Below are 11,168 nucleotides of genomic sequence, written 5' to 3'. Positions count from 1 at the left end.
TTCTACTGCTCTGTGTCATCCATCCATGAAGCATGGCACTTGATAAACGTTTCCTCTGCAAGTAGCTAGTACGATTCTTAAGGCCAAGAGTAGTATATTCTATTTATATACTGCAATGAAACCTCCCTCAGTCTTCATACTAAAGCATCAAATCCCTCCAATTCTGAATTTCCCTCGAGCTTCACAATGTTCTTCTGAGCTTTGATGTAATGTAATTTAACTATAAATTATAAAGCTGTCTAAAATTAAACATATTCACATCATGTCTGGCAGGAACCCCAAACTCTACAATCCCCAAAATCCAAAGTAACTTAAAAAAAAAAAAATCAAATCTATGCATTTTTTTTTTTCTCCTTCAGGAGCAGAAAAATTTTTTTACCCATACCTTCCCACTCCTAGTCACCAAATTCTAAATTCTCCTCTCACAAATGCCTCTTCTGTCACCTCTTTCTCCTCTCCTCTGACCCTGACCAAGTTCAAGCCACCGTCCTCTCTCATCTGCCCCCCTGGGACCGCCTCCCAGTAGGGTGCCCTGAATTCAGTGTCTTCTTAGAAGAATCCGTCCTTTGTATTTGTGTAACTACGTGTCTGAACACTGATACGCGCACACGTCCTCCGTCGGAGCAGCTTATGCAGAACACAGTCCTTACACGTCGCTCAAAGCTCTCCTGTCCTCAGCCTTCGTTCCAATCGCGGGCCACTTGCGGAGAGCGGTGTGTGTGCTGGAACACCTGCAAGAGCGCCCCCAGATCCTCCTCCCCCAGCTGTGTGTGCACTTGCATATGTACCCGTTTCGTTACACGGGGTCGTTAACGTTAATCCCACACCGGGGGCTGTTCAATGGAAGTGGGACCACAGCCGCCGTGTCCCGTAATTTACCCGGACAGAGGCTGCGCGCCGCTTCCAAGCAGCGTCCCGGTCTTTTGGGTGGGCGGCAGCCAGGAAGGCCCCGAGAGTTAACTGCTCGCTGCCGCCCTCGGCTCCGCAAGGGGAGTCCGCATTGACCTTCCGTTGTCCTCGGACTGGACCTGACCTCAAAACTGCAGGGGATCGGCACGGGTAAAAACGCGTCCAAAACAAAGAAAAAAAAAGTCTGATTTCTTGCCACCACATTACCATGCCTCGGTATTACACGTAATTGTGTTAACACCGAAACCTGGAAAGCAAAAGTCCGTCCAGCAGCGAAAAGTCCCAGAGCATCCGCAGTTTAAACCGGCGCGGGGCGGGGGCGGGGGCAGGGTACGGGGATTAAGTATCGCGAGAACGCAGGCACGAGCGTTGTGGGCTCCCCGTCTCTCGCGAGAACCAAACTTCGGCTCCGCCCTCCCCGGGCGTGCGGCCGCGTCTCCCGGGGCAACAGCAATGGCGGCGCCCTTGTCCGAGCGGCTCTTCTCGCTGGAGCTGCTCGTCGACTGCGTGCGTCTAGAAGTCGGGCTGCTGCCGCCGCCGCCCGTGGTCGCGGTGGAGGAGGAGCAAGAGGAGGCCGAAGAGGAGGAGGAGGAGGCATCCCCGCCACGGCCATCGCGCGACTTGTGCCCCGCCGTGGCCTTCCGCCTGCTGGACTTCCCCACGCTGCTGGTTTACCCTCCGGAAGGCCCCGGCGCCCCGGCCCCGGAGCCCCGACCTGGCCTGGTCAGCTTCGGTCGCGGCAAGTCCTGTCTCTTCCGCCTGCACCCCGCCACCCTGTGCCGCCAGCTCCTTCGGACCCCGCTTTACACCTTGCTGCTGCAGCTGCCCCCCGGGCGTCCCACGCCCACCCCGCAGCTCCTCGGTGCCTGCAGCATCTCTCTGGCTGCCACCGCCCACAAGGTCCTGGGGCAGGCCGCCCCCGGCTGCTCCCACGGCCATCGAGGGAGTTTCCCTCTGCATAACCAAGTTGGGGAGCGGATTGGGGACATTGCCCTGGGCTACCGCTTAACCGATTTGGGAAGCAGCTTGTTGGGGCATCTTGAGAGGCCAGTCGCTTCCACGGGAGGTGGGGTGGAGCGCGGAGAGATCGGTTCCCAGACCCCGCAGGAAAAACAGCAACCACGCTCAGAGCCAAAAACAAGACATGCTGATAGTTTTCTCGTGGGTTTAAAAATCCCAAAAGCACAGAAGGGTTTGGAGGAAGGAGCTTTCCATAGTAAGACCAACTCTGGTGACACTGTTTCTGTGAAGCCTGGCAAAACCAGCTCTGTTTGTTCAAATTCTAGTGGTGTGAGGAGCCTTAGCCCCCCAGATCAGGAAGTCACAGAGTTAGACATCGAAACCAACACATTTTGCCCCCCTCCTCTGTATTACACTCATTTGACCCAAGAAAAGATGCCCCCTGTACAGGGTACAATCACCATTAAGCCTCAGGTAAATGTACCTGAGGAACCAGATGGTATTTGTCTGGAGGAAAACCGTGCAACTGCCCCAAAACATACTGATTCTCTGAAACGTACTAATTCTGGGACACATGAAAATCCTCCAGTGCCCATAAATCCTCCGCATATTCAGGATGCAGGAGCACGTGACCAAACTACAGATCATGCTCAAACTGAACAAAATAGAATTAATACAATAAAGCAGCTGCCTTTGTTAAATGCCTTGTTGGTTGAGTTGTCCGTGTTGTATAACCAACCTGTGGCAAGCCCTACTCAAATACATCCTCACTTAGCCTGGTTATATAGAACTGAGGATAAGAAGTCACCAGAATCTTCTGCCAAATGCACATGTAAATCTGAATCTAAGGATAAGCTTCCTGTGGGGGGAAATGAAAAGTTCATGAATCTTCAGTATAAAAAGAACCAAGTCGAAAATCTCAAAAAAGGTAAACATTTTGAAAAGAACAGTGGTGACTCCCCCAGAAGAGTCCCAAGGGGGAAGCTGCTTTACGGTTTAACAAATACACTTAAACTACGTTTAAAGCAGACAAATCCTGATATGTTGGTAGTACATGAAAGAAGAGAGCAGTATAGAAAAATGCAAGCACAAATGTTGGGTGCAAAACTCAGAATTCCATCATCCAAAGTTAAAGTATTAAGCTTTGCGGAACAACATCAGAAGCCACGCCAACTGCCAAATGACAAGTGTTTGGGATTAGATGCATCTTTTGCTGAAAACAGTGATACCTCAAAGCAAATCAGTGGAGTTTTTGATGACCCTAGCACAACTAAAGAAACTAAACTGAAATGTGCAACTGAAAAAGCTGTAGATTGTGATGAACATAGAAGAGATAATGGTTTATTGGAAGAAATTGTGACGCCTGCAGATTCCACCGTCCCACAAGGGTTTATGCACGCAAGTATTTTGGAAGGAAAACTGGAAATGAAAGTCCAAAGTCCATGTGTTTTCCAACAAGTTGCAGTTGTTGACAGAATTGTAGTAGATAAAGAAATGGAAGATAAACAGGTCAAAACCACAGATGATGACATTCTTATTGAGGATATCGGTGAAGATAAACCATGTAAAAATAGTTGCTCTGAAAGCATCTCAGAACTGAAGTATTCCGATGACTTCACCAGCCCTTGCTCTTCTGAAGATTTCTCTACCTCCGAGGACACTAGCAGAATTTTACAAACTCATGATAGCAGTCCCGGGTCAGAAAATCCAAAACATAATCAATATACAAGTAAATCTAGTGAAGCAATACTGTCCACAAGAAAAAACAGCAGTGAAAAGAGTTCTGTTCTTAGCCCGCCTTTTTCAGCTGGGTCTCCAGTATACTCATATAAAAGATCTCATATTTCAAAGATTAAAGATAAAAGTTTGGAGGAAGCGTCTAGTATCTCTACCAGTGATTTATCTTCATCACATTGGACTGAGGAGAAAGAAAACCAGATAGATCGAAGCAGTATGCATAATACTAAAGTTCTAAAGAGGGGTCAGGACACCCCTACTAAACTTAAAACAGGAACTGGTTGCAAGTCTTCAGAAAAAAGCCAGTCACCTCGGACATCTCAAGTGAGTTCTTATCTGCCATCTAATTTGTCGGACCTGGAACTTCATGTCCTGGACAGCAGTGCACCAGATCACTTTGACGAAGACGATGAAGTTGCCTCACTAAGTATTTCCAAGCAATGCAAAGATATTTGCGAATTAGTGATAAATAAACTTCCAGGATATACAGTGTGAAAATACGTGCTTTTAAAAAAAAAACATTTATTTTTGTATAACCTATGTGTACCGTTAGTGAAACAATTTTTAATAATTCTTTACATTATTTTAGTACATAAATTACATGGGTAATTTTTAAAGAAATATGTTATTTTGATGTCTAGATAGTATTTATTAAGTTAAACAACATTAATCATGAAATCACCTTATAATCTAGGTAAGATTGAAGTTGTTTAATCTTAGAAGAATAAAAGTATCTTTCTAAACTCTCTGAAAAAAATCAGTCATCCTAAAGCAGACTTCAGGCACACCATTAAAAAAGAAGGCTAGTTAATAAAGATAATCTCAGATTTTAATGGGAATAAATCATTTGACAAATATCGAAGAACTTACTGTGTGAGATGCAGAAAGGTACAAAAATGTTTCACATACAGCCCCTGTAGGTAGAGCTTACTGTTTTATATATATATGAATTCTTTAGGGAAATCTTTGATACATACACATCCCATATCCCCAATAGGTAAAGTCCTTTTTATATGTCATCATTGTCCTCTACTCTTTTTTTTATGCAGTTTGTGTGATTACTTGATTAATGTTTATCTTCTTAAGTTTTGCGATGGAAGAGACCATATTCTGTTTTGCCCACCAGTGTATGTTCCTGGTATCTAGCACAGTCTGGCCTTGGTTGGGGTGTGATAAAAGCATGTGTTGAACAAATTAATGAAGGCCACGCATTTAAAATAACCTGATGGGAGGCAATAGAATTCAGCAGTCAAACAAGCAGAAATCCTAAGAATAAGCAGCAGAAAATCCTTATTGGAAACATGGTTATTTGACTACAATATTTTTGTTTTGGTGTCTATAAACAGCCTGCAGGTGTTCAACGAAGTATGTGGGGAAGGAAGCTAAGAAAGGTGTCTTCCAGTTTCTTATATAGAAATTCAATTTATTGTTGTCATTTCAGGTTGTTCCATAGTTATTTTTAAGGTATGAAAAGTTGGTTTTTATCTAGTGATCATTTCTTTATAATTTCTTCCATTGGTTTTGTACTTAGACCTTATTGTGTTCAACTATTTACATGTAATTTTTTATGTGTTATATTTCAATTTTTACACTTTTAATATATCTGATCTTTTTGGATGTATGGAGTGAAGCCCTAATTTTCCTTCCTTTGTAAGTAATCAAATAACAATGCAGGTATTATCTTTTGAATGATAGTAAAATTTAGAAAGGTGGTAAGAGATGAGGATATTATATTTTGAGAAAATATGCTTAAAAGAAATATGGGAATGAGCATAATGTACTCATGGGACTGAGAAAATATCTTGATTAGAATGGTAGAGTGGTAGAAAGGATATTTGTTGAGTAAGAAAAGTCCCCGATTGTAGGGAGCTTCAAATCCCAAGCATAATAATAAAGACCTAAGCAATCGAAACAAAAGAGTATTTTAATTTACAGTTAAGCACCAATACGTGGTCACGGCATTTTGAATATTATAAATTATTGAAATAATTTCTTGAAGGCACAGAAATTATACCAGTAAACATTTTGAAATATGAAGTGCTTCTTAATGGCTAATGGCTATGATCTTAATTTTTCAGTTAATATAAAGCATCTAGTGTATCATCTCGGAAAATCAAAGTAGTTTACTGCTAGGTGCTATAGCTACCTATCAGCTTGGTGTGTAAATTGTTAGCAATTTTTCACTACTATGGAAGAGAAAAATATAAGCAATAATGTCAGAAACATTAGAGAAATAATTCCTTAAAAATCAACTTTTATTTGATTAGGAGTAAGTCATTGCCTGTGATGAGAATAGATGAGAAAAATTATTAATTCAGTATGTCTGGGGTACAACAAAGACTAAAGCATTAATGTACTTTAGATTACAAAACTAAGTAGCTAAATAAGATTCTCTTCAAGTCACTCCATCGGTATTTATTTCTAGAATTGTGGTGTTAGTATTAATAGCTTAATTCTAGTGAAAAATACTTCTTTTCATGCATTTAGTACTTCCTATTTGCAACCTATCTTCAAATTCTACTTCCTGTTTTAATTCTACAACCTAGAAGCTTAGTTTTTTAAGAATATCATAATATACTATTCCTGAAATGTTCTCTATCCCCTGAATTGCTTAAAATCATTGAAACATGAAATAGTATTTCAGGCTCTTAAATAAGGGAGACCTGTTATTTAATTGTTTGTAAAACCAAGCTATTCCAATTCAGCTTTTCTGAATAGCACCGGTAGCTAAGCTGCTGTGGGCGAAACTGGATGGGAGAGGATCTAAGAAGCTGTGAACCACAGAATGTTAGGGCCTTAGGAGGCAGCTGTCAACGGTGACAAGTCCTTTGAGCTATGACGTGTACACAGATTCCGAGAGGGCTCTGCGGTTGCATACAATATGTTGGTTTTTCCCTCGGTCGTATGTACGCTGCCCATAGCTTCAGATACAAGGAACAATGATACTGAACTTTCTGCCTTGGGCTTCTGGCTTTCTGTAGAGAGCCACCCCTTCCCATCTCAATTAATTTTTATGTTCTGCCTATAAAAGCAGTGCATTTGTTACGGAATTATATTTGGGAACCAAGCTTTTATTTTCTGTAAACATAGAGTTAAAGATCATAAATTAAACAAACTTTTAATTACCACACCGTGGTTAGAAAGGCAAAGGAATTTCATAGCAAAGCAACATATAAACAAGATAAATAATATTTACATTTGTCTAATCATAAACTGTCCTTGGGCCTAGAGATATAGCCATCTCTTAGGCTACTTATACTTTTATTGAGATTAAGATATCTGGAGTTGTGCAGAATGATAATTTATGTGCCAATACTTGCTGGATCCTTCTCATTTTTAACCTAAAACAATGCAAGGAAAACATGCTTAGTCAAGGACCAAGGCATTTTTGCTATTTTTCTCCAGAAATTTATCTGTCATGCTAGGAAATAACAGATTTCAGGAAGAGCATCATTAGGTTGGAGTGCCTAGCCATAGGAATATAATTACTTCCTTATTTTTCAAATACTTCTCTGTTATGCCAATACTGTGTATTAACTCTAGAAAAAATAGAAAATTCAGGTAGAAGTCTTTGCTACAAAATTGTGTATTAAGAGAAGGTTTTGGTCTTTCCTTCCAAAACCCCAATGAAATCACTGATGTAAAAATAAGAATGAACCCTTAGTAGCCCTGGAGAACAAGGCAGATGCTGCTGGTAGACAGGACCGTTTGAGGAACTTCTGGAAGATAAAGAGCTGGTGGAATTAGGTTGATGAAAAATGTGTTAGAAATCTACCCGTCAGCATCATCCAGTGTGGGAGCTGCTGGAGAAATGAGAAGATAGTGTTTGTTTTCTAAATAGCCTCAAATATACTTCAAATAAAGTCGACTTGGGAATAGAAGCAGGTTATGGGCAACTTGGGGGCAGAACAGAACTGAAGATGTGAGAAGCTGGAGCCCAGCTAAAGGTTTATCTACTAGAAAAGTTGTTGGGATCAAAGAGAAAAACTAGTATTTTTGCTTTTGACACCAAAATGTTTTTATTTTGTTTTTATTTTTTTTAAAGATTTTATTTATTTATTTGACAGACAGAGATCACAAGCAGGCAGAGAGGCAGGCAGAGAGAGAGGGGGAAGCAGGCTCCCTGCTGAGCAGAGAGCCCGATGAGGGGCTCGATCCCAGCACCCTGAGATCATGACCTGAGCCGAAGGCAGATGCTTAACTCACTGAGCCACCCAGGCACCCCGACACCAAAATGTTTTTAAGACATCTTTTTCAGTCTTACTGGGGAGACCACTAACATTTGTTAGTGGCAAATTAAAATGATGTAATCCTGGCCTTTGGATATGGACGAATGGTAATTTTCATCCTCGGTCATGTTACATGAATTCTTGGAGATTATTTCTTCATTATAGGATTGGTTTGAAGATTGAACCAAATTTATCTAGCAAATAGACAGTGAATATGCATGTGAGTGTTGAGGAGTAAATTTAGAATTACAGAGACTATACCATGGTATCTATTTCTGCCCTAGGGGGCCCTATGTTTTTAATTAAAATCTCAGGAAATCAACTCTTCCCTCCAAAAGATTTGAACAAATTTTCCATGGCATAACAAGGCAAACAGATAAAGCATGGAGATAAAGCAAGACAGAACTTCTGGCCAGGGAAGAAGACTGTTTAGGATGGAGGGCAGAGCCACAAAACCACACAGAAGAAGGAGCCCTTCTCAGAATATTAAACAGCGGGGCTTCTAGCTTTGTGCAGAGTATTAGGCAGTGGTGAGAGAAGGGTTTGGAGGGAGAAGGGGGTGCAAAATTTCCTTCCCATTCATTAAGAAAGGGAACTCTGAGCCAGGGCATAAGTAAGGACAAATTTTTTGAAAATAATAAAACAAACCTACGTGGCTTGGACTATAGGAGGTTGCTTTAAAAATGTCTTTAAAATTTGTTTTAAATTTTTCTTTCTGGATATTTCAAGTCTTTCTATGGTAGATGCAGAAAAATATTTGCCCCTTTATACGCCTTGGAAGTGATGCAGTGAGTGGGGAAGGAGCTGTGAAAAATCAGTCATAATAAAAGAACCAGAAACTTTGAGAATGAGTTGGGAAGAGATGAGAGAGCTTTCAGACCAGATATTGTAACCGAATAGGGGAATCCATGGCAACAGGAATCAAAAGATTCAGGTTTTTTTTTTTTTTTTTAAGATTTTATTTATTTATTTGTCAGAGAGAGAGGGAGAGAGAGCGAGCACAGGCAGACAGAATGGCAGGCAGAGGCAGAGGGAGAAGCAGGCTCCCTGATGAACAAGGAGCCCGATGTGGGACTCGATCCCAGCACGCTGGGATCATGACCTGAGCCGAAGGCAGCTGCTTAACCAACTGAGCCACCCAGGCGTCCCAAGATTCAGGTTTTAATAAAGAATATTTGTGTTTGTTCAGGAACAGACCAGGATAGGAGATCAGCCAAGTTTAAGACAAGTTAACAGCTGGGGTCATATATCGTAAAGAAAGAATGTGAAATGGAACAGGTCTGAGTCAGTAGCTAAGTTAGTTACTGTAGGATCAGAAACCCATACTTGTAAACTTGACAACTAAGAATATTATGTTTTCTTCCTTTTTTGTTTCCTTCTTGGTTTTAATATAGTTCTTTTTGAAGGATCTTTTAGTTGAGCTCAAGAGTAATAGGAAATGGATTGGGTTGTGCTCATAACTGAGCTGAAATCCTAACAGACGAGCCATATACTCCCAGGGTCTACATACTGAAAGACAAAGAAGATATGGGGGCCCTTCGACAGCTGCTCCTTTCTATCCAAAAATTTCTCCTTTAGTTATCTCTTCTCTCCTGGAAACCCTGAAGAGTTTTTCTTTTTGATTTATTAAGGGTAACTCTTCAGTTTCAGGGCTTACACCCAACAACTGTGTGGAGTACTGTATTTCATGCTTGTGATTTCGGTGTCAATCCTGTAGACTGAATTGGGACTGAATTCTGGACTCAGAATGATATAAAAAACAATGAATGGATTGCTTTAGCTATGAAGGAAACTATTGTCAGAAGATTTGACCTAAAAATGATTGCTTACATATCCAAAATTCTTAAGAATGTTTCCAAATACTTTGGGACTGCATTTGTTAACATGAGGGAAAAGATATTTCTAATCTTCCAAAAAGAAGGTCTGAAATATGAACAGTGGCTTCTCATTAGCAAAGTACTCCCTATCCCGGATATTCTCTGTAATAGCCAGAAGCCAAGTATTTAAGAGGACAGACCTATTTTCAGATGGAACTTCCTTCGGTTCCAATGCTCCGTTTCTGGAATATATGATTTCATGGTGCTCTCTTGCTGTATCGCTGATCACAGCATCTTATCCTGTCAATCTAAGATCCAGCGCTAGAGGTAGGATTTTACTAAAATCATGGTCTAGCTTTTTACTGGAAATAGATTTTTTTAAAGTATGTTGGTTATGTGGTCTCCATTGTCATTAACACTAATACTTCCTGACTCTGATAAGCACTTTACAGCTGGTAAAGGGCTTCCAGTATCTGACATCATCTTCAGAAGAATCCTATGAGTAAGCATTAATATAGACAAGGAAGCTGAGGTTGTTTTCCATATCCATAGCCTTTCTCATTGCCATAGAAAAACTGAAAGGCTCTTCGTATAAATATTAGGAAGTTAATATTCCTTCATTATTTATATCATTTCCAGAGTCAGAGTGGATAGCAAGAACCTATAAATAGATAAAGTTTAATTTTGAACTTTATAAAACTGTGCTGTATTTCAACCCTCCCTATTATTTTGGTGTCTTCTGTTTTTATCTTCTAATTCAGTTGTTTTTACTAAAGCAGGTATATGCTTTTCTGCATCCACAAGGAGGAACTCATCCGTATGCCGAGACTATGATTATACTCTAAAGGAATCCAGGTGTGGTATTAAAAAGCAGCTGAGAGTGTTAGCCAGTTATTGCCAGAAAAGAAAACTCGAATTCACAGAAATTTGGAACTAGAAAAGATTTTACAAATCATTTAATTCAGCTCCTTCATATTACAGAAAAGGAACATGGCCCCAAGAAATGGAGTTTGCCGGTCCCTCACCCACTACAAGATTGTTTCCATTCGAAAATGCTACTTCATGTGTCAAATGGGAAACACAGTAAACCCAAATTGTATGTCTGGAATCTATAACATTTACACTGAAAACACTAACCAAAGAATTAACTCATTCAGAGATGTGGGAATTTCATCCTCTGCGTCACAGGAAAGGCATTATGTTTAGGACCAGGGGCAGGCCAACCTGTTAGAGTCCACTCACCTGCTATAACCTTAGGCAGGTCCCTCAAGGACTCAGTTTTCACATCTGTACAATGGAGAAATCAATAATACTTATAAGATTATAAGGATTAAATGAGGAAATATTAATGATTAGCATAACTCCTGACACTTATGAAGATATATTGGCCATCATTATTTCCCCAAATCTGGTAACATGCAGACTTTTTCCAGACAGGTCAGCTTATTGGTAACACCAATCTTTACATTTTTCCTCAAGCCAAAATTGTCTCATCCATGCTCTGAAGCACTCTACA

At 40.7% G+C, this 11,168-nt stretch overlaps 1 protein-coding gene across 1 annotated transcript; it reads left to right on the top strand.

Moving 5' to 3' along the window:
• Positions 1 to 1,341: 1,341 nt before the first annotated feature.
• LOC111160509 (microtubule associated protein 10) lies at positions 1,342 to 4,636 on the top strand. The gene has a single exon (XM_022523654.1). It carries the CDS (start codon positions 1,363 to 1,365, stop codon positions 4,099 to 4,101), a length of 2,739 nt encoding a protein of 912 aa, XP_022379362.1. The 5' UTR covers positions 1,342 to 1,362; the 3' UTR covers positions 4,102 to 4,636.
• The last annotated feature ends 6,532 nt before the right edge of the window (positions 4,637 to 11,168 follow it).

This window comes from Enhydra lutris, unplaced genomic scaffold (assembly GCF_002288905.1).
Source record: "Enhydra lutris kenyoni isolate GAN:26980312 unplaced genomic scaffold, ASM228890v2 scaffoldscaffold76, whole genome shotgun sequence".
NCBI classification, from domain to species: domain Eukaryota; kingdom Metazoa; phylum Chordata; class Mammalia; order Carnivora; family Mustelidae; genus Enhydra; species Enhydra lutris.
The sequence above is the reverse complement of the archived record's forward strand: the minus strand, read 5'-3'. Positions and strand labels throughout refer to the sequence as shown.